Genomic DNA, 20,594 nt, shown 5'->3' with positions numbered 1-20,594 from the left:
GCCCTTGAGGCTTTTCTTCACTTCACTTCTCCTTCTCCTTACCCAATGCTCACTTTGCCCTGACTTCATTCCGACATTGATCTGATGCTGGATGATGGAAATCATACGATCTAGTGGCGTTTATCTTACGGTTGCGTTGTGTTTCTTCTGGTTGATCTTGCATTCTGCATTTGCGGACGGGGACAACCCTCATTGCCCGTTACGATCGCCAACCGAAAAAGCGCCCGTGGGCCTTTGGTCTCGTGAGAAAGCACGTCATCCTTATAAGTGCTCGAAGACTACAGTGGCCTCTCTGTCTGCAGAGTCTTGTACGATAGGTGATTATCCAAGCGATACGTTTTTTGCCTAGATGATTACGGTGCCTCAGAACCGCTCTTTCCACATTTATTGACGGATAATGTGGATAGCATCATCTTCCGCGTAGCGTCGGCTAAGCTAACGAGGTTCCCTCCCCTATGCGGTTCAAGATCTCAGCCTGCCACAAACTCCGAATGCACCAGAATGAGCCACCCCACGAGATCCACCTGCTCATCTTCGCGCATCTCGATCTCAAAACGTGGGATCACATTCGGGCATAGAAGTAAAGAAGGTGCAATTCCCCTCCAACACCATCTTCGTATCCCGCCCAAAGGCATCCTACCCAGCCTGCATGTCCAGCCTCCTGTCCCTTGGCCCCGCATCGTAGGCCGTCAGGCCGTGAAGACTGCGATCGTGGCCAAGAGCGCTAATCTGGTGCAGGTCTTGTTTTACTCTGGCGTAGGGGTTAGATTAGGTGGGGGGTGGGGGTTGCGGTTGTCGTTCCGACAAGGAGCGATGAGATGAGAGGTTGACGAATGGGTATTTCCCTGAGACTTGATAATCCCATACCTGCTTCACTCCTGTGGGATATACAAGTACGCCGCAGTTGATAACGTTATATTTTCGGATTTGTTGGAGGATAACAGCGCCAGCGGGTCCTCTGGGGTCTGGACGCCTTCCTGCTCCGTCACCATCCACGCCCAGCGCACCCAGTTGCCAGAGAGCCACCAGGCGTCTCCTTGCCATCCGCCGGTGAATGCCTCTAGGTTCGAGAAGACCGTTGCATTATGTTCACGCATTGTCTCAACGACCTCGTCAAATTCGCTGAGCAAAGCCTCGTCATCCTCATCTTCGAGAGCCCATGCAACATCGTCCGTCGGAGTTTGGTAGTGATCAAGTATGAGACTAGCCCACCGCGAGAGCCGCGCCGGGAGAAAGTTCTCGCCCTCCCCGGGTGGATTATGACTATATTTGATATGGACCGCTACCACGAAGCAGGCGAATAGTGGAAATTGGAATGGATATGCTCGTTGTGTGATGCCTCTGAGCGCTGACATATTTCGGGAGGTGGTCTTGAGGACTGCACTTAAGCACTCTTGAAAATGCTTCTGTACTTCAACAGGTAGCAGATGAAGTAAGTCGTGCGGTGCAAAAAGCTCGCCAGTTTTCGCGAGAACGGATGGTCTTTCCAAAATTCTGACTTGGATACGAGATTCCACCGCCTCTGAGAATTTGCCCTTGGGTAGGCAGGCCATATGCTCTGCCAGGAGCCGTTTTGTCTCATCCCATCCCCCCTTCAGACCATGTAGTTGGGCACGCTGCAGGGTCCAGGCAGCAATCACAAGAGCCGACTCTGAAAGCCTGACTTGGCTGTTACGGTACGTCTCCGCATGAATTTGCTTGAGGTTCCCTGGCTGCTTTGCTCGAGGTCGAGAAGATCGCAGTCTAACGATATGTGTGATCAGCTCAATGATAATCTGGCTGAGAGCAGCAACGATAGCGCGCGAGTTCCCGTATGCGTTTGGGATTCGAATTTCATGGCCCGAGATCTCTAGCGTTTCCAATTCGCGTTGGTTTGCTGCCAAGATAGAGACGGCATTGAAGAGAGCTGGCGAGAATATCGAATGTTCCATCGGAATATCAGGGGCCAAAAGAGGATAGAATATGTTGAACACATAGTAGGGACCTTCAGTGTCCTTGTTCGAATCAGGAAATAATTCCTGCTGCCGCTCACGCGCAATCTGTAGCGGGCTTCCTGGCGGTGCTCGCAACCCGACAGTACGATAGTCGCATGGGTTATCAGATAAGCAGAACCCGTAGTTCATCATCACTGCACGCTGCATTAGGTCGGTGGTGGGTATAGCGAATATTGATACATACGCTGCTCATTATTGCGGGGACCGTAATTGTTCGCAATTTCTTGGTCTGCTCCAACTTCTTCCAACACCACAAAATCAACACTCTCCGTTCCAGCACGCCATTCTACCTTGGCCAGCGGCCGATGGTTCAGAATATCGATGAAGGGAAGAAGAACGGATATATTCTCCTCGGGCACACCTAAGTCAGGAACAACCCCAGACAGTACTTTTGCCGAGAATGCACGGGACACAAATATAGTCGACGCCCAAACGTACAGATCCCTACTTTGATTAATCCCCGAATAGAAATCAAATTCAGAAGTACATACCACGAATACTTTCCGGCATCACGAAATTTAGATTTAGAAAGTTCACTTGACGAAGTTTCATACTTATCCCGCAGCTGAGCAATCTTCTGCGTCCGTGCCTGTATCAAGCTCGTCCCCTCCAACCACTCCAGGTCCTCATCCTCCTCGTAATATGGAAGAGTGGTGAGGGAGCCGGGCTGAGGAAGCGATTGGAGATACGGATACCAAAAGCTCTCTGATCCACGCAGAAACTGACCCACCAAGAAGAAGATTGATGCTTCTTCGGGGCCGACGCTATCTATAAATTCGCGAGGCAAGTTGATGCCGTGAGCGGGGAAATTGGTCTCGCCACTACGGTGGTCAATTGCGTTAAAGTAAGACAGGGTCGTGGCAATGGGAGTCTTGATAATATGCGCGTTGCTAGGCACGCCTTCCCTTTTTACACGAATATGGGTACCGCGCTGCGAATCGTGACTGATGTAGACATTTTCATCAAGGTCGCCCCCATGAGCTCGCATCCACTGGAGCAGGGTTGAGTAGACTTCTAAGCGGCTTTCGTCGGCGGGCCTAATGTTGTCAGAGCCGGGAATCAACGACAAACGCAGAGAATAGAAGGATTGTCATCCATATATCCCCATTTAAAATTGGCCTACCTACCTTTGCGAAGCCAAATCCGGAGCACAACCCAGAGCCATTATCAAGTCCGTCCGCAAAAAAAAAGACTCGTTAACGTGCCTATGGTTGATGATCGGAGATATCCCTTTTGGGCTATGATACACAGTCACGTGTGAGCTCTGACTAAGCATTCACGTGATCTATTCCACCCAATCAGCGTCCGGACAAAGCCGGATATTCAGCAACAGCAGGAATTGAAGCTCGACGCCATCGCCGTGATCGATCCCTTCGTCTCGTTCTCGCTCTCGTCAATCCCTCTCCCACAGCCATTGGGCCATCATCATCATGATATCCCGAGCGGCAGCTCCTTCGCCCTCTTCCCTCGCCACTCTTTCCTCCCGCTCCGTCCGACTTCAGACTCCGGCCGCCCGCTCTTTCGCGACCGTCCAGGACAATGCACCCCCAGTAAGGCACCACGGCGGCCTGCAGGACCAGGATCGCATCTTTACGAATCTTTACGGAGTCCACGGTGGAGACCTTAAGTCGGCCCAAAAGTTTGGGGATTGGTACAAGACCAAGGAAATTGTGTTGAAGGGTCATGATTGGGTAGGCATTCCTCACCGGTTCACTGCTATTTCGGGGAGTAATTGTGACCTGCTAACATGCGATTTGGATAGCTTATTTCAGAGCTCAAGGCCTCCGGTCTACGTGGTCGCGGTGGTGCCGGCTTCCCTTCTGGGTTGAAATACGTATGTCTCCTTTCTTCATGCAACGCTCTGACCTCTGGAATATCGGAATGAGTCTAACGTGGTGGCTCAGTCTTTCATGAACTTCAAAGACTGGGACAAGGATCCTAGGCCCCGTTACCTAGTTGTCAATGCCGATGAGGGCGAACCCGGAACCTGCAAGGACCGTGAGATTATGCGCAAGGATCCCCACAAGCTTATCGAGGGCTGTCTTGTTGTCGGTCGTGCGATGAACGCCAATGCTGCCTACATCTACATCCGCGGCGAATTCTATCATGAAGCCACCGTCCTCCAGCGCGCCATCAACGAGGCATACCAGGCTGGCCTTATCGGTAAGAACGCCTGTGGATCTGGCTACGATTTCGACGTGTATATCCACCGTGGAATGGGTGCCTACGTCTGTGGTGAGGAAACCTCACTTATCGAGTCTCTTGAGGGCAAAGCCGGCAAGCCCCGTCTCAAGCCCCCGTTCCCCGCGGCTGTCGGTCTCTTCGGGTGCCCCAGCACAGTCACAAACGTCGAGACAGTCGCCGTAACGCCCACTATCATGCGCCGAGGTGCTAGCTGGTTCGCCGGCTTTGGTCGTGAACGCAACGCAGGAACCAAGCTCTTCTGTATTTCCGGTCACGTCAACAACCCGTGCACCGTGGAGGAAGAAATGTCCATCCCCCTCCGTGAGCTGATCGACAAGCATTGTGGTGGTGTTCGTGGCGGCTGGGACAACCTCCTTGCCATTATCCCTGGTGGCTCCTCAACGCCTGTCATCCCCAAGTCTGTTTGCGACGACCAACTCATGGACTTTGACGCCCTCAAGGACTCTCAGTCCGGTCTTGGAACCGCGGCCGTCATCGTCATGGACAAATCCACCGACATCATCCGCGCGATCTCTCGCCTCTCCACCTTTTACAAGCACGAGTCTTGCGGCCAGTGCACCCCATGCCGCGAGGGAAGCAAGTGGACCATGCAAATGATGCAGCGTCTCGAGAAGGGTCAGGCCCGTGAGCGTGAAATCGACATGCTCCAGGAACTCACCAAGCAGGTCGAGGGCCACACTATCTGCGCCCTAGGAGAAGCCTTCGCCTGGCCTATCCAGGGCCTCATCCGACACTTCCGCCCCGAACTAGAAGCTCGCATCAAGGAATATTCACAGGAGTTGGGCGGCGAGCGACCGTTCGCTGGTGGCTGGCACCCCAACAGCCGGGCGGAGGGCAAGCTCATCTCCCCTGGCATGTAAACTATTCCTCATTTTCTTTATACCAAAAGACCGAACCGTATCATAGATCGCAAAGGCCTGTTCTCTATCTACCGCTGAGTATATCATACCATGCCGTATCATACTATATCTACACCCATGTCGACACATCTTTCCTTTTTCTTTTTCCCTCCTCCTTATTATCACCTCCGCGTGCGCGATCCTATTTGAGGGATTTGTTGATCACGTACAGTTTCGAATCCGGCAGCAATGAAATTTCATCTTAGTATTACCTCGAGCCAATATCGTAAATTCTAAACCGCGACAAGCAGAGTAACGTCCTGATTCTCCTCCCGTCATTCATTGACAGCAGTACGTGGTCGAATGTCCTCCATCCACATCCATCCACCCGTGGGCAGCTAGTTCAGCTTCTCTCCTTGGGTAACAAGTGAAAACACCCCATCCAGTAGACAGCGAGTTCCCCTCCAAGCTAGCTGGAGAAAATAAAAAAGTGAAAAAGAAATAACAAAGAAAAAGAAAACACCAATCCTGTCCTTTACACCTCGAAGCCAACGTGGACACTCCCTCCAAGCTCCGAATTCGAGTGTTTGGAGACCTAAGAACAAAAAAAAAAACGAACTCTACTGGGCGATTCTATATCCCTGAGGTCTCACGAGGACTCCCACTCTCACCCCCAGCAATGACGCCAGTCGCTGTCGGGCTCCCTATCGTCGCATTCTCAGTCGCCGTGCCCTTCTCTAAATCCCCCTTCCTCTCATTCTTCACCCTCTCCTTTTTCTCCTTCTTCATCGCCCTCTTCTCCCTCCACCCACTTCCGAAGACATACTCAACCCACATCATGCCCGTGCCGACGAGCATCACAAGTCCCAGAAACACAAAGCACCATCCCCACCCCATACTCCTCAGCATATAGTCGACGACCGCTGCCCCGAGGGCACCAAGCCAGCAGCGGACGAGATTACACGCTGCTGCTGCCGTCGCGGGGCGGTCGGGAAAGAGATCGACGAGGAGGGTATTGAGTGTATTCGAGGATGCGATCGTCGCGAATCCGTTTAGGAATTGAAGGATTAGCGGCGCAGAGAGGTGGGCTCGTTGCTGGAGCACCCAGCCGTACGGCAGATAGGAAGCTATGCTGAGGAGGATGATGGGGAAGAAGGACTGGAGGCGTGCGTGCTCGATGGGGAAGTGCCGGAGGTCAGTAGCTCGTTTGCGATCAACGGGGAAGTTGTGCGCGAGGGCGTGACGGCGGTAGTTCCAGTCTAGGATCTTGCCATTTGTGATGGCTCCCAGGGCTGCGCCAACACCGAGGGGTCTGATCCAGGTCAGTCAGTTGGTCCAACAGGAACTCTTGGATAGGGAAGAGACTTACAGGAAACATAGACCGATTTCAAGGTTGTTGAAGCCGTAGATTTCGGTGAAGAGGCTTGGTGTACTGGTTAAGAGGGCGACATTTGAGAGCATCACCAGACCGATATATGAGATGATGATCAGGGCATCCCGTTCGAGAAGGATGGCGAAGGATTTGAGCGGGTTCGGGAAGCGCAGCGTTGAAGCTCTTGCGGTTGCCGTCGTTGTCCCAGCCGTCGATGACGCTGTTCTTATCGTCGCCGTTGTACCGTCGTTGGTGCCATCCTGCTGTGCGCTCTGTGCAGAAGCAGGCTCGGACGAAGGATGTGCGCTGTTAGCATCAACTATAAGAGACCGCTGCTGCCACCACTGGACAACAGACCTCCTCCACCACTCAGCAGGTAAGGCGCTGCCATCCCCAACAATCTTGCGAGCAGTCTCCGGGACGAGGATGATATAAACGGCCAGGAACCCCCCGCTTATGATTACCAGAAACCAAAATACACTGCGCCAGCCTAGAAACTTCGCCAAAAGACCGCCGATTACAGGCCCCAGGGCTGGAGCGATCATGATCCCTGCCGCCATGGGGCCGACATACGTGCCCCGTTCGGCAGGGGTAGCGATGTCGGCAATGACGCCATATCCAAACGAGACTGTCCCACTACTCCCTGCACTCTGGATGCACCGCAGCACCATCAGAGCCGGGTAGCTGTTCTGCACGGCAAGTCCGATATTAGCGGCGGTATAGATGGTGAAGGCGAGAATGTACGCGGGTCGGCGTCCACCCGCGTCGGCGAAGGTGCCCATGAACGCAGGAGCAAGGCCCTGAAGAAGCATGTACGTGGTTATAGTCAAGTTGATCAGAGCCGGGGTAAGGTGATAGTTTTCAGCGAGCGTGGGTATGACGGGATAGTATATCTGACCCGAGAGAGGCGAGAAGAACGAGGCGAGTGTCACCATGCACACGATGAGACGCTTCTGAGCAGTGCTGAATGCAGTATGGTTCTGGGACGATTCTGTACCGCCTGTGACGGTCAAGGCAGGGGGTGCTTCAGACGCAGGATTCGCTGCAGCCGACAGAGGAGGGGAAACGGAAACCGCGGACGAGGAGGACGAGGTCACCGCGATGTCGTCGGCAGGCTGGATCTCGTCGAGAGAAGGGCGCCCTCTCTCGCGAGGGCTGCTTTCAGACGCCATTTCGAGGGTCAACGAGGGTTAGCCTAGGATGGCTGAAAGGGAAGGTGTCGTTGAGAAGTGTTGCTGTTTGTACTTCGGGAAGCTCTGTCCACACAGGCTGAAGAGAGCAAACAGGCAGTGTTGCACCGAGTACGCAGATCAAGAAGAGGTCAGAGAGAGATCGAGCGAGAGCGAGACAGAGAGACAGAAGGATGGCGACTTTTGGCTTCGCAACAAAAAGTTTACTATCGCAGAGCCGGTGCCGGCTCCTCTTGAGCGGCCTTCCATCCCGGAACCGGGACGACTACAAAAGAAGAGAACGAGCGAGATATCGACGGTCCTCAGATTCATCTACCTATTGCTACCTAAAACAGATGCACGCCATGCGATCATGCTGATATATGGAAACATTCTGCCGCATCCAACATGGCTTCATCAGCAGAAATACAAGTAAAAGCTAGGATACAGAACGGTGCACGGGGCAGGGGAATATAGAAGGAGAGACATGTGAGGCAAAAGTGGCATTCCGACTGAAGGCACCGAAGAGAAAACAGAGCAACACACAAGATGAATCTAGATTAGAGCAAGATCTCAGCATCCCCCGGCCATCACAACGTTATAATACCGACGACTCATCTCCGCAGTCTGCACAAGCCGCGCATCCCCGGTTAGCGGGAGTCGGAGGACGCGCGAGAGTTCGATCGCCTAAGTGGAATAAGTCAGTACCCAGTGTTCATCGAAAGCAAGAGAAGGGATGGGAAAGCGTACTTTGGCGTTCTCCTGCGCCGTCCAACCCGCCACAATACGGCTCATCTCCTTAAACGCGACTCGCTCCTCCAACCCTTCAACACCACCCGATCGTCCGATCGTCTCGCCACTGGTGACCAAAGCCTCTACCAACCGATTCAAACGCTGAGGCTCTCGCGCCGAACCACGTGCGGTAGCCAGGCGGAGGAAGTCTTCGTAGACCCCGCCACCATTAGCCCAACCCCGAACCTTGCGGTCTGGTGCTTCTCCAAAGCCAGATAGCAGTGTCTCCAGAGTGGCATAATCATGTTCAATCACTGCGGTCGGGCCAACGATACGGCAGAACGTTGCATGGGCATCGTTCCAATTCTTTCCGCGAACAAGGCAATCAACTTCACGCGCAGCGTCACCGGTGTCCCGAGCATAGAGAGCTTTGGACATCCAGATCCAGCTCTCTGATATTTGGAGGTCACTGGTCAGCTGCTGCCATGTCGCGCTTGGAGAGCCTTCGGGTGTAAGAGGTTCGGGAAGTCGGGCAGCAAACCGCGCCAGCGTCTCCTTCACAGCCCGCTCGCGATCTGAGGCGCGAGACAGGTGAAGCAAAACGAACAGAGTTTGACTAAGGTCCCCGGAAGCACTCAGCTCCCACGCGTAATCCCACACTAGTTGATCCATTTGGGCAACATTGACATTTAGGTGTTCATATCGACCGAGAACAGCGGCGAGTACCTGACAGAGTTGGAAGGGTAACCGATTTGACAGCTTGTCTCCTGTCACAGACTCCGGTAACAGGACGGCAGGCAATTCCAGCGTTGAAATAACAGGGCTTTTAGCTGCACCCAGAGTTGCCGAATAGGCTTTAAGAAGGACCCAGAGAGGAGACTCCCGGCCAAGAGTGTCGGTAGACGAATACCACACACCCCGGTCTTTGTCTTGGTTGAAGGGAGACGGGAAAGCAGGCTCTTGTCCACTGCTGAGATCTTCCGTAAACTTTGAAACAGCAACCTCGAGCGGGTCATTGTCACTAATTCCATACCAGAGACGGAGCCCAAAAGCCTGAAACCAGTCCAACTCAAACCGTTCGGAAAACGTGAAAGTTGACGCACGATCTTCAAGTGCACCGCCTGATTTTCCCTCACTGCGGAGAGAATTACCTGCCAAAAGTTCGTACAAGGCTCGAATTGGTTCACTCATCTCAGAATACACGTTGTGCTGTCGCCACATCTCGACTTGTTGCGCCATGTCCCGGCGTGTGGTTGGGTCGCGGCCGATCTGGGAAACAAGAGTAGCGAGGTGGAAATTCTGGCTCGTCATCAAGACATTACAAGCTTCCTCGACTCGATGTGCGCACAGCAGATAAATGGCACGCTCTTCCGGAGAGCCAGCCTTGCCAACAGCATGCGTGTTTCTTTCGCGGACAATACCTTCCCAAAGACGACTCAGGCGGTCTTTCTTGATGCGATGTAAATATTTGAGTCGGAATTGTGGAGGCACGCCAGCGGAGATGTCATCTTCGATATCATCATTGAACAGAATGTTGGCAAGCTGCCATATCGCCAGCTCTTGGTCAGACTGGATAGAGTGTGATACCTTGGTGAATTTAGCGAAGTCGACGTGTCCCAGCCGCGCAAGAGGGAGACCATCGATTCGGGTAATGGAGGACTGGTTTCTTTGGACCTCCAACATTTCGTGAGACTCTGGCGTTCGCCCAGAGTCAAACAGAGCAATATCCCGTCCTTCGCTCGTAATCGAGAGCTTTTGCCTCCAATGAAAGTCTCCATATTGCCTCCCCCCAATATCATTTTTTGCGCATATTAAAGAGTTGACGAGACCCCACCGAGGCTTGAAGGAGTGGTGAAATTCCAGGTCCTCGTTGCTCATTCCGTTCAATTCTCCCACGAAAGTCTTGGGTTGCTTGTGAAAGGGCCACTGTAGACGACAAATAATGGTTAGTTCAGATTTGAGACCAGATAACCAAGTAAGGGGCAGATCATCAAAATCTCGAAACACCCCGACCAGGGTGGTGTACCTGGGAAATAACATTAGAATACGGAGGGGGGTCGAACCTCGAAGCCTTTACGTTGCACATTCTGCTGTTTCAGTGGAGATTGTCCTTGCTGTTTGTGGGGTTGCTGGAACAAAGAATTCATCAAGTCGATGCTCGTGGCGAAGCCTTTTTGTTGAGCACTTGCTGCGGGTTTCGTCGGGGTCCCATCGGTAAGCGGGCGATCGCTGAAAGCATTCGCCTGGATCTCGCGGAGAGCATCGCGGTTTTGTTTTCTTGGACTGATAGTTCGTTGCAGCTGTTCAGCCCAGTCACCAGTAAGATCGAGGCGAGCTTTGGGAGGGGTATTCCAGGGTTTCAGCGAGGACTGTGTGAATTCATTGCCCACGCCTTCACCGTCGTCATGCTCCACGGTACGATCAAGGTCCGGAAAGGTTCCCGCCATATCCATATCCTCGCCTTCATCTAATTCAACTTCTGAGTCGCCAGATTGTTGGCTTTCAGTGACGGTAACATCGTCGTTATCCTGCCCAGTTGAACCCGTGGAGCCGTTCTCTAAAAAAGACTCATCTTCTTCGTCTTCAGCCCCGATCTCTTGCTCCTCCACCGTTTCCATTGCCTGGTTGCCAAATGCCCCCGGAACTATCTTACGTTTCTTGAAGTCAAACGTGTCGTCGTCGACTTCCCCAACCGAACTCGCAAACGAGTCATCAATGGAGTATGTGGACATCTGCTCCGAGCCAACGGTCAAGTCGCGGTCGGCGGGGATTCGAGTCTTCAGAGTCGGGGTGTCAGGACCAGCACTTAGAGTGCTTTGGTTGAGGCTCTCACCTTCTTCTTCCTCGTCATCATAATCAAGGCCATAGGTCGTGTAGTGTGCCACTCGGAACACCCATGTTCCGGTGTTAGTTTCGTAGCTGACAAACTCGGTATTATGCACCTTCCTCAGTCGATCGACATGTTTGTCAAAGAGAGGGCCACTGGTAAGTGGTGAGGGTCCCTTCTTGTCTCGGCCTCGAGGCCAAGAGTTTTCAATGCGTAAGGTAGACGGAACATTCAGACCCTTGCCTCTCGCGGGTTTCTTTGACTCATCGGGGTACACGGTTATTTTTCGCACGCCAATGTCGACAAGGCCGCCGAAAATGTTGTCCAGGTCGATCGTCGTCAAATCCACAGGGTCATCGAAAGTTACCGAACCGCAATGTTGACGGCCGACAGTCAGTCCAGTGAAACGCCTCAGTTCCTCACGGCCCAACTTGCTAAGCTCGGCCTGTGTTGGCTTCATCCAATACTCGCCTGGACGGGGGTCCGGGCCAGGGGTAAAGGGGAGTCGTGAGCCAACCTCAGCTGGGGAAGCAGATGAAATACTCCCACTCTCACTGTCTTCTGGGACAGCAAAGAGTGATTTGGTCCTGATGGACTCCATCTCGGAGCGAGAAGGTTCCTCAGAACTCGGCTTGGCGCCGTTGACACCATTCGCTGAGCCATTCTTACGGATTGAGCGCAAAAGGCCTAGTTCTTCTGGCGTAGGTTCCGGGGTTTCAGACGTCACAGGCACAACTTCTCCGTTCGTGGTGTTGTCGGCGGTGGATTCAAAGCTGACCTTCTTCCTGATCTTGCTTGCAGACTGAGTAGCATCGTCTCCATTAGTGACGGCGGCGGGCGGGGGAGTGCTACTAGCGGCGCGAGTAAAGATATCGTTTCTCAAGCTACGGTCAATTGTCAAGCGTTTCAAATTGCTGCTGGGGAACCGAGAGCTGCCTGAAGAAAAGGCACCGGGGGATAAGACGCTGTCTGCGTCCGGGTCGAATGATTTGCGCAAATTGCTTGTAGAATAACTCTTGCTGAAGGTACTCCGCCCAAGGCTGCCGCTGTAACTACCACGGAGGCCTCCTCCTAAAAGGCTGCCACCAAGAGGAGTGCTACCAGCGCTAGAAGGCGATCCGTAAGTCGAATATGAGAAACCGTAACCCCGGTTCCTGGGGGTGGTAATAAGACGATTGGAAGCGGTAGGTGTGAGTTTGTAAACTGGTAAGGGCGTGCGCTGCTTCTGCTTATTGACAGAGCCAAGCGGAGTTGCTAAGGGTCCAGGACTGGCAGTATTTGGTGCCGGTAGGCCAGAGAAGATGGACTGGTTCCCGTATGGATTGCCCTCAAGAAGGGAAGCCTGGAGGCTACCAGGTACAGGCTGCTGAGATTGCTGCATCTGGGGCTGTTGTTGCAGTGAACCCCCAAAAAGACTAGAGGTTCCCAGTGTTCCCGTCGGTTGTTGCTGATTTTGGGAGTTACCAAAAAGCGATGAACCGGTGTTCTGCGTCGCAGGACTTCCGCCAAACAGCGAGCCTCCAGTAGTCGATCCACCGAATAAGTTCGGCTTCTGCTGTTGTTGGTTCTGAGTTCCGCCAAAGAGGCCAGTTCCAGTCTGTTGGTTTTGGGTGTTTCCAAAGTTTCCAAATGCACTTGTACCAGTGCCGGTAGTTGTTCCAGCCCCGAACAAGCTTTTTTGGCCCTGCTGTTGGTTTCCACCAAAAAGTGAGCCTGTCCCAGTCTGCTGGTTGTTACCCCCAAAGAGGGAGCTACCAGTCTGCTGCTGATTCTGCTGGTTATTCTGTCCGAAGAGAGAGGATCCCGTGTTTGCAGTACCACCGCCAAAAAGGCCACCGCCAGTGCCCGATGATTGTTGAGTGTTACCACCAAATGCGCCAAACAGCCCCTTATTCTGATTTTGGTTCTGGTTCTGGTTCTGTCCGAATCCGCCGAAAGCGCTGGTGCCAGTTTGTTGCTGTTGGCCACCGAATGGTGAAGAGGTGGCTGCAGTGCCGCCAAAGGGTGTAGAAGTGCTGGTATTTTGGGTACCGCCAAAACCGCCAAAGCCTGTCGTACCCGTGCCCCCACCGAACAATGGCTTATTCTGCTGCTGCTGATTGCTGCCGCCAAACGCCGATCCTCCCGACCCAAAGCCACCACCGGTTGATGATCCGAAGCCAGTGGTAGTTCCAGAGGTTCCGAAGAGATTAGGCTGAGAGGTGCCCGAGGAGGCCCCACCAAAAAGCGAGGTTGCAGGTTTTGAGGCTCCAAACAAAGGGTTCGAGGAAGTTGAACCAAACCCGCCCGTTGTCTGGGTTTGACCAAATGCAGAGGGAGCACTGGTGCCACCACCAAACGGGGACGAGGTGCTACCGAATCCAGTGGGCTGTTGTGTCCCAGTTCCACCAAAAGCAGATCCTCCAAAAGCTGAGGACCCAAAGGCACCAGCCTGTCCGCTGCCATTTCCGTACCTGCGGCCTTGGTTGTAATCACCAAGTCGAAGCTCTTCGAACGAGTATTTGCTGTAGGGCTGCATGAACGAGATGCTTTGGTAGTGGTTCATGACACTAGAGGAGGTATCCTTCTCGGTGAAGGCACTGAAAGGGGTGCTGCCGGTGCCATCAGAAGGTGGCACGGACTGCTGAAAAGCGGTCCCCGTCCCACCGCCAAAGCCCGAGCTGCCACTGGCCCCAAATCCACTACCGGTGCCGAATCCTCCAGTTCCAGTTGTGCTGCCAAACCCTCCTCCAGTCTTGGCCCCAAACACGCCCCCACCGGTGCCACTTCCGAACCCAGATGTTCCAGAAGAGCCGAAACCACCGCTACCAAAACCACCAGCAGTCCCTGTAGTTGTGGTTCCGCCTCCAAAGAGACCTCCGCCGGACGAAGTCCCAGTCCCAAAGCCACTGCTAGGGCGGTTTTGACCTCCGAAGAGGGAAGTTCCTTGGCTCTGGGTGCCCGTTCCAAATCCTAGAAACCAACCATGCGTTAGTAAGAAGCTATGATATACACAAAACCAAAACACTATGATGAGAGAAACAAAATATAAACGCCTTCGTTGGATACAGATCCCTAATCGCCAATGCTTGCCCTTGGACGCGACTCTCAGTAAAAGCCATAGGGTAGAGATCGACTCAGGTTCCAAAGATCCAATCCAGCCCAAAAAGCCGACATTGTTCGAAGAAAAGCGGCAAAGAATACGTCCAAAAGGTAGCCGTAATCGAATGTATCGCTCAACTTATTGAGATTCAACTCGTTAAGGACATACCTCCACCGGAACCAAATGTACTGGTAGTACCCCCACCAAACGGGGACGAGGTTGATCCAAAGCCTAAATTATAGGGCAGAGACTGTCAGAGACCGTCATGAAGATTGGATCCTCTCTTTTGGCACGTTGTCGAGCTGCTCAGCGTCGAAGGTGTCCGCGTGGGATGGTTGGTTGTCGGGACCTATACCGAGCCATCGCGGGTCGACGTAACAAGCGCCAGGCGAAGACGGACCATGAAAGCAAACATAAAAGTAACAACGGAGAATCAAAAGTTGAAGCAGGGGAAGGTGAAAGCGGCATCATGGCTGAACCTACCTCCACCGGAAGTCGTGCCAAAACCTGAGCCCGTTCCAAAGCCCGAGCTAGGTTGGCTGGTCTGCCCGAATCCTCCAAATCCGCTGCCGAAGGACATGATGGTTGTTATATTTCTCGAGGATTCAGAAACTCATCTGTTCACTCGAAGGCCGGTCGTTGCGAGTCGTTCCAAGTCGTCGCGATGCTGGCAGACCTGTGCAAAAGAAATCGATCACAGGAAGAGTGAATCTAGTCGTAGAGCGCGATGATCAAATATATTAACCGCGATGCGCAAGGATAAGACTCGACGCGCGAAAAGGGCGAACTCGTTGGGCAGAGAAGTGTTTTGTTTTTTCGCTCAACGTTGGCCGATTTGCAGAGGGAGATGAGAAGAAAAAAAGTAATAATTAAAAGTAGAGCGTCACGCCAGCTGCTGACGGAGAAGCACCATCAGAGCAAGAACCTTGACGAGTCCAGGAAGAAGTAGAGTATGTGAAGGGTAAAAAGAAGAACTCGGAAGGGAGGAAGTGAGGCGAAGAACCAACGCGTGCGGATGTGAAGAAAAGCGCCAGCAGGAGAGAGGAGTGAGGGAGAGTGGATTCGGATGACGGTACAATACGTGGTTGTGTTGCCAGTAAAGGCACAGTCTCGATATCGTATGGTAATAGACGGTACTGTTGCAGAGTACTGCCGGCGCAATGCTGTCCGCCCGCCGTTCTGACGGGGTTCACGTGACAGTGCTGCCTGACTGGTGGCCGCCAATGAGTGGGACAAGACCTGGCGGAATGAATCACTCCATGCGCTGCCTGCTCTGAAAAGCTCTGAGCAAAATCTTGGAACAGTGCTCCGTTCAGTCATACAGCCTACCAGATGTCATTTCAGGGCAGATCTAAGCTCACATGACCTTACCAAAGGCAAAGGATATCACGAAGAAGCGGATCACGACGAGTCTGGCACGAATCTTTTTTTACTAATCATTTACAAAACATTCGCTCTGAAAAGTTCAGGGAAACTTAAGCATCATACGCCACCCCCGATAAATATATCACTGTCGGTCCTCAAATGTGAACCTTGGAAGGGTCGGTCAACACATCCAGATCGAATCATCCTGGTCATCGTCACAGTATGACTTTAATAGTCACTATATATGCTTTTGACCACCACCCCATTTCGTCGCTCAATGGTGTCAACAGCTCTATTTCGCTCTCGAGGCATGAACAGTGGTGATGATCTTGTCAACCACGGACGGGTCGGAGAGCTGAGTACAAGTTAGTTTTTTCCGGCTCGACAGATACTCAGTAAGATGGTCTTACCGTTGAGATATCGCCGAGGCTATCCTCCTCACCACTCAAGATCTTGCGAAGAATTCGCCGCATGATCTTACCGCTACGGGTCTTGGGAAGGTCGTCAACGACGAAGACCGCCTTCGGAGCCGCGAACGGGCCAATCGACTTGCGGACCTGCATGACAAGATCCTTCCGAACCTGATCATTTGTCTCATTGCCTTCTTTAAGAGACACGAAGGCGTTGACAGCTTGGCCGGTGAGTTCATCGGCGACGCCAACGACGGCAGCTTCAGCAACCATAGCTATTGATCATGTTAGCATCCCGTACCTTCTTCATGCCGCTCCATGACTTACGATGCTCAAGGAGAGCAGCCTCGATCTCCGCGGTCGACAAACGGTGTCCGGAAACGTTGACAACATCATCCACGCGACCCCGGATCCAGTAGTATCCTTCATGGTCACGACCAGCTCCATCACCAGTGAACTATTTCAATTGTATATTAGCCATCATATGCCCATGGGAAATGCGCGGAAGGGTTGAGGGACTTACGTAGTAGCCCTTGTAAACATTCAGATACGTATCCATGTAGCGCTTATGAGCTCCCCACACGGTGCGTGCCATGCTAGGCCAAGGCTGCTTGAACGCAAGGACACCCTCAACATCGTTTCCCGAGATCTCCTCGCCAGAGACAGGATCGATAATTGCCGGTTCGATACCGAAGAAGGGCAGAGACGCGCTACCCGGCTTCGTTGGTGTGATACCAGCCAGAGGAGTGATGACGTTTGAGCCTGTTTCGGTTTGCCAGTAGGTCTATGAATTTAAGTTAGAGACCGACCAAAAAACGGGAGAATTTTCGTTTTGGGGGGGGGGGGCGGGGGGGGAAGGGGTTCTTACATCAACAACGTGAGCATCTTCCTTTCCAACCTTCTCATGGTACCACTTCCACACCTCTGCGGCGATGGGTTCGCCGACGGATCCCAGAACACGGAGGTGAGCCATTTGGTGGCGGATGTGCTCATCTCCAGCACGCTTTAGCAGCCGCAGGGCAGTGGGGGCCACGTAAAACTGCGTCACTTTGTGCTTTTCGATTACATCCCAGTAGCGGGAGAAGTTGGGGTAGGCTGGGGTACTCTCAAAGACGACTGTTGCGCATCCCAGCAGCAGGGGGGCGTAAACCACGTAGGTGTGCCCGGTAATCCAACCGACGTCGCCACCACAGAAGTAGCGGTCATCATCATGGATGTCAAAGACGTATTTACCGGTCATAGCAGCGCCGAGTAGGTAGCCAGCAGTAGTGTGCATGACACCCTTGGGCTTACCAGTGGAACCAGAGGTGTAGAGCAGGAAGAGAGGATCTTCAGAGTTCATCGGCTCAGGCGCAAGGTAGGAAGGGTATTTCTCAACCTCATCATGCCACCAAATGTCACGACCCGTAGTCCAGGGGACCTCGGCGCCTGTACGCTTGTACACGAGGGCGGTCGTCACGTCAGGGCATTGCTTCAGGGCCTCGTCGACAATACGCTTAGTTCCAATAACCTTACCACCTCTCTTTCCTTCGTCCGTCGTGATAACAACCTTAGATCCAGCGTCTATGACACGGTCGCGGAGGGAATCAGAGGAGAAGCCAGCGAAGACGACAGAGTGGACAGCGCCAATGCGCGAGCATGCGAGGAAGGCGATGATTGCTTCGGGAATCATAGGGAGGTAGATAGCCACAGTGTCACCCTTCTTGACTCCCCGTTGTTTGAGGACCCAGGCAACTCGCGAGACTTCCCGCAGAAGCTCGCCGTATGTGATTGTTCGGCCTTCATTGGGCTCGTCGGCCTCGTAGATAATGGCGACCTTGTCGGGGTTCTTGATTGCATGACGGTCAACGCAGTTGTATGAAGCATTCAGCTGTCCCTCAACAAACCAGGCATTGTCGCCGTTCTCCAATGAGCCAATGTGAGTGGTTTGGAAGTCTCTGTCGAAAGTGAGGAGCTCCCGGGCGTTGCGAGCCCAGAAGGTGTCTGGACTGCGGATGGACTCCTCATAGAGCTTACTGTATTCGTCCAGATCTTTAAGATGAGTGCCGCCGCTCGGGTGCTTGTCGAAAAAAGCTTTTGGGGGGTGGAAGGTCTTGACCTCGTGGGCTTCGACAACCTGCAGTGACACGATCAGTCCAATGGCCAAGTAGCTCGAACGCTCGAGAGACGCTTACCACGGAGGGTTTAGGTGGTGCAATGGGACCGTCACTCATGATGCGGCAGATTCACGGATTCTACGGACTTCTCTAGTCAGAATGCTTGAATAGAAGCGCAATGAAGACAAAAGTAACCCAAGCTCGGTAGAAAAGCTCGCGAGGGAGGAAGAGCACTGGCACGTGAGGAGGGTGGGATTTAAGCTTACCGTTCCAAAGGAGGGACTCGCAGTAGTGGAAGTCAGAAAAGAGCTTGGAATGTGGTTGTGGTGGGGTAGGAGAGCTTGGAAGTTGGGAGGGGGAGCAGCCGGCTCGAGTTATGCCGCGCAAAGGAGAGGGTAGGAGAGGGAGGTAGAGAAAGAAGAAAGAGGGAATAAAGAGCAGAGGGAAAAAATCTCTCTGAATTAGCCAGGAAGAAGAGCAATTATTTATTTAATCTTTGCGTGCGCTAGAGGGATAATTATGGTTGAGTGGCCAGGGTCCCCGGGTGTCCGGCGGAGGGGATGCTTCTCCTGATATGGCGAATTATTGGCAGTTCCTGTGTTCTGAGTTTCGAGCGAATGCACTCTGGGCTTCTCCGTCTTGCTTGAATGTGGTCGATCCTTTTCCGGGCGACCGTAGGTATTCTCGGACCCCAGCTGGTTCGTCCGTGGTAGCTCTCCCCAAGCTCGGGCTGGCACACTGTAGAGCACGGCCAGCTGCTTTGAAGTCAGGCAGAGAGGATGCTTCAACTCTCCAGAAGAGCAGTAGTGGTGAGACTGCCGCTCTCATCGAGGCTTCTCCAAGGAGGATCTCCCCCCTGCATGGACAAAGCCGGAGGGGTCTGACATTTCATCATTATTTGGCCCCTCCACACTGTTGTGCCAGGGCAGTTCCAAGTTGGGCTCGGCCATGCGGGGCTTGGCTCCCGTTCGCTCTTCGTTTCCGTTACTCCGGGGGCTTCCCACGGCTGGGCTTGGTCTCGTCCGTCACATTCCCTACCCGAACCGGAATGCATCAAGAGTAACGGAAATAATACTCCGGAAGGATGGAAAGAAACGCTCCTGCTGCGACAAGATGAACCCCGAGATGAAGCTCAAATCTGCAACCCCGAATCGAACAACAAACCAGAGCCCCTGTCACTGGGTCGAGAGTCCGCAGGCAGGAGGGGATCACAAGAACGTCGGCCAAGCACTCGATGGAGGGGTTCATTCCATCATCGGTGGCCTTGAGCCGTGCGGGAGGGGCGATAGAAGCCAACCACTCTTCTTTCCTCGATCGGGGAACGTCCAAGCGTTCCAGGTTCACACCTGAATGGTTCTTGATCCCCGCGGGCAGCAAGTAAGAAATCCGTCTTGCTTCATTTCAAGAGAGTTGTCGCTGCTGTTGAACCGTACATCTCGCGCCGTTCAATTCCTGCGCAGGCCAGGTTGAAACTGGGTTCCAAGTTGAAACGGGATGATGCTGTTTGCGGGAATATGAACCCCACCACCGTGCCATTAAAGCATCCAGCTCAGACAGATATCTTCCTGTTACGGTTTAAAGTCGCTCAACTCGCAGGACTAGCGAGCTAAAACAGCCTGATTGCACTCGACCTTCTTTCTCACCACTGGGCTGGTGGGAGGACCACATTGTCCGCATCCGGGAATTGCTTGGAGCCGCACAGCCACGTTTGCTGGATGCAGAGTACGTGATCTTGAGATCGACGACTTCCCTGGATTGACCCATTGTACCTGGGACCGACACTTCAGGTTCTGGGTACCGCAACGTTTCTGGCCGTTCGTCGGACTGCCTAGCTGGACGAGAGGGGCACATTGAATCCTCAGGCCGAACCGCCCGCAAGCGTTATCCGTCCCAAGCCCGTTCTTTACCGAGATAGGCCCTTGTGTTCATGGAGTTCCAACGGCACCCAGCTATCCTTGTTTAGTACGTTAACCTATGTACGAGAACTATTCTGTCTCAGAGTTCTGTAGAGTTCTACTACCCTCGGGCACATCTCTCCATCCCACTGCGAATGGCGAGCATACTTCGAAAGTCCACGCAGGTGGCACTCAATATCGGCAGCCCCGCACATAATAGCAACCATCAGGCCCTCGTTTTCTCCCGTGAACGTCGAGATTGTCTTCATGGTAAGGACGGCTCCACTCAAGGCCAGTGCCACCACAACCGTCTCCAAACTCCCATGATAGATACCCGCCTGTGGGGTTAGGCACTTCCCGTACAGGGAGTATATAATGCCAAGGTTAGCTGGTAGTACTATACTTTTACCTCGTCTCCCGCCGCGGTGCAACCGACATTGAACCCAATCATCCCATGTTGAAGGAGGTTGGGGGATGCTTGTGGGTATGGAAGCAAGTGGCTCACTTGGACGCGTCAGTGTAATCATTCGTGAAGAGGGCACGTGGGATAGATGGGCGGAATGTTATTACGACTCCTACCTCCTGACTCGAGATTATGGGACACTGCA

General features: G+C 53.2%; 7 protein-coding genes across 7 annotated transcripts; 1 reads left to right on the top strand and 6 right to left on the bottom strand.

Annotated features, from left to right (window-relative positions):
* Positions 1–847: 847 nt before the first annotated feature.
* BJX67DRAFT_133334 (SET domain protein) lies at positions 848–3,189 on the bottom strand. Its single transcript, XM_071024570.1, has 4 exons — positions 3,122–3,189; positions 2,486–3,031; positions 2,179–2,438; positions 848–2,128 (listed from the first exon to the last, which is right to left on the bottom strand). Exons 1-4 carry the CDS (start codon positions 3,157–3,159, stop codon positions 873–875), a joined length of 2,100 nt encoding a protein of 699 aa, XP_070885588.1. The 5' UTR covers positions 3,160–3,189; the 3' UTR covers positions 848–872.
* A 145-nt stretch (positions 3,190–3,334) lies between these two features.
* BJX67DRAFT_355269 (NADH-quinone oxidoreductase subunit NuoF) lies at positions 3,335–5,309 on the top strand. The gene is made up of 3 exons (XM_071029295.1): positions 3,335–3,685; positions 3,757–3,828; positions 3,899–5,309. Exons 1-3 carry the CDS (start codon positions 3,425–3,427, stop codon positions 5,057–5,059), a joined length of 1,494 nt encoding a protein of 497 aa, XP_070885587.1. The 5' UTR covers positions 3,335–3,424; the 3' UTR covers positions 5,060–5,309.
* Positions 5,310–5,573: 264 nt separating this feature from the next.
* Positions 5,574–7,678, bottom strand: BJX67DRAFT_388564 (putative MFS transporter; the record flags this gene model as incomplete). The annotated part of the gene is made up of 4 exons (XM_071034378.1): positions 6,731–7,678; positions 6,408–6,673; positions 5,804–6,350; positions 5,574–5,633 (listed from the first exon to the last, which is right to left on the bottom strand). Exons 1-4 carry the CDS (start codon positions 7,580–7,582, stop codon positions 5,574–5,576), a joined length of 1,725 nt encoding a protein of 574 aa, XP_070885586.1. The 5' UTR covers positions 7,583–7,678.
* Positions 7,679–8,152: 474 nt separating this feature from the next.
* BJX67DRAFT_381833 (nuclear protein 96-domain-containing protein) lies at positions 8,153–9,994 on the bottom strand (the record flags this gene model as incomplete). Its single annotated transcript, XM_071033087.1, has 2 exons — positions 8,153–8,266; positions 8,330–9,994. 2 exons carry the CDS (start codon positions 9,992–9,994, stop codon positions 8,153–8,155), a joined length of 1,779 nt encoding a protein of 592 aa, XP_070885585.1.
* A 236-nt stretch (positions 9,995–10,230) lies between these two features.
* On the bottom strand, positions 10,231–13,915 carry BJX67DRAFT_133240 (uncharacterized protein). The gene has a single exon (XM_071024568.1). It carries the CDS (start codon positions 13,681–13,683, stop codon positions 10,351–10,353), a length of 3,333 nt encoding a protein of 1,110 aa, XP_070885584.1. The 5' UTR covers positions 13,684–13,915; the 3' UTR covers positions 10,231–10,350.
* A 1,568-nt stretch (positions 13,916–15,483) lies between these two features.
* Positions 15,484–18,380, bottom strand: BJX67DRAFT_355256 (acetate--CoA ligase). Its single transcript, XM_071029294.1, has 6 exons — positions 18,170–18,380; positions 16,864–18,111; positions 16,519–16,779; positions 16,323–16,452; positions 15,996–16,270; positions 15,484–15,940 (listed from the first exon to the last, which is right to left on the bottom strand). The coding sequence occupies exons 1-6, from the start codon at positions 18,206–18,208 to the stop codon at positions 15,878–15,880; spliced, it is 2,016 nt and encodes a 671-aa protein (XP_070885583.1). The 5' UTR covers positions 18,209–18,380; the 3' UTR covers positions 15,484–15,877.
* Positions 18,381–19,376: 996 nt separating this feature from the next.
* On the bottom strand, positions 19,377–20,592 carry BJX67DRAFT_355253 (uncharacterized protein). Its single transcript, XM_071029293.1, has one exon. The coding sequence runs from the start codon at positions 20,511–20,513 to the stop codon at positions 20,064–20,066; it is 450 nt and encodes a 149-aa protein (XP_070885582.1). The 5' UTR covers positions 20,514–20,592; the 3' UTR covers positions 19,377–20,063.
* Positions 20,593–20,594: the final 2 nt, after the last annotated feature.

The sequence above is a fragment of the Aspergillus lucknowensis genome (genome assembly GCF_044049455.1).
Source record: "Aspergillus lucknowensis strain CBS 449.75 chromosome Unknown BJX67scaffold_24, whole genome shotgun sequence".
NCBI classification, from domain to species: domain Eukaryota; kingdom Fungi; phylum Ascomycota; class Eurotiomycetes; order Eurotiales; family Aspergillaceae; genus Aspergillus; species Aspergillus lucknowensis.
The sequence above is the reverse complement of the archived record's forward strand: the minus strand, read 5'-3'. Positions and strand labels throughout refer to the sequence as shown.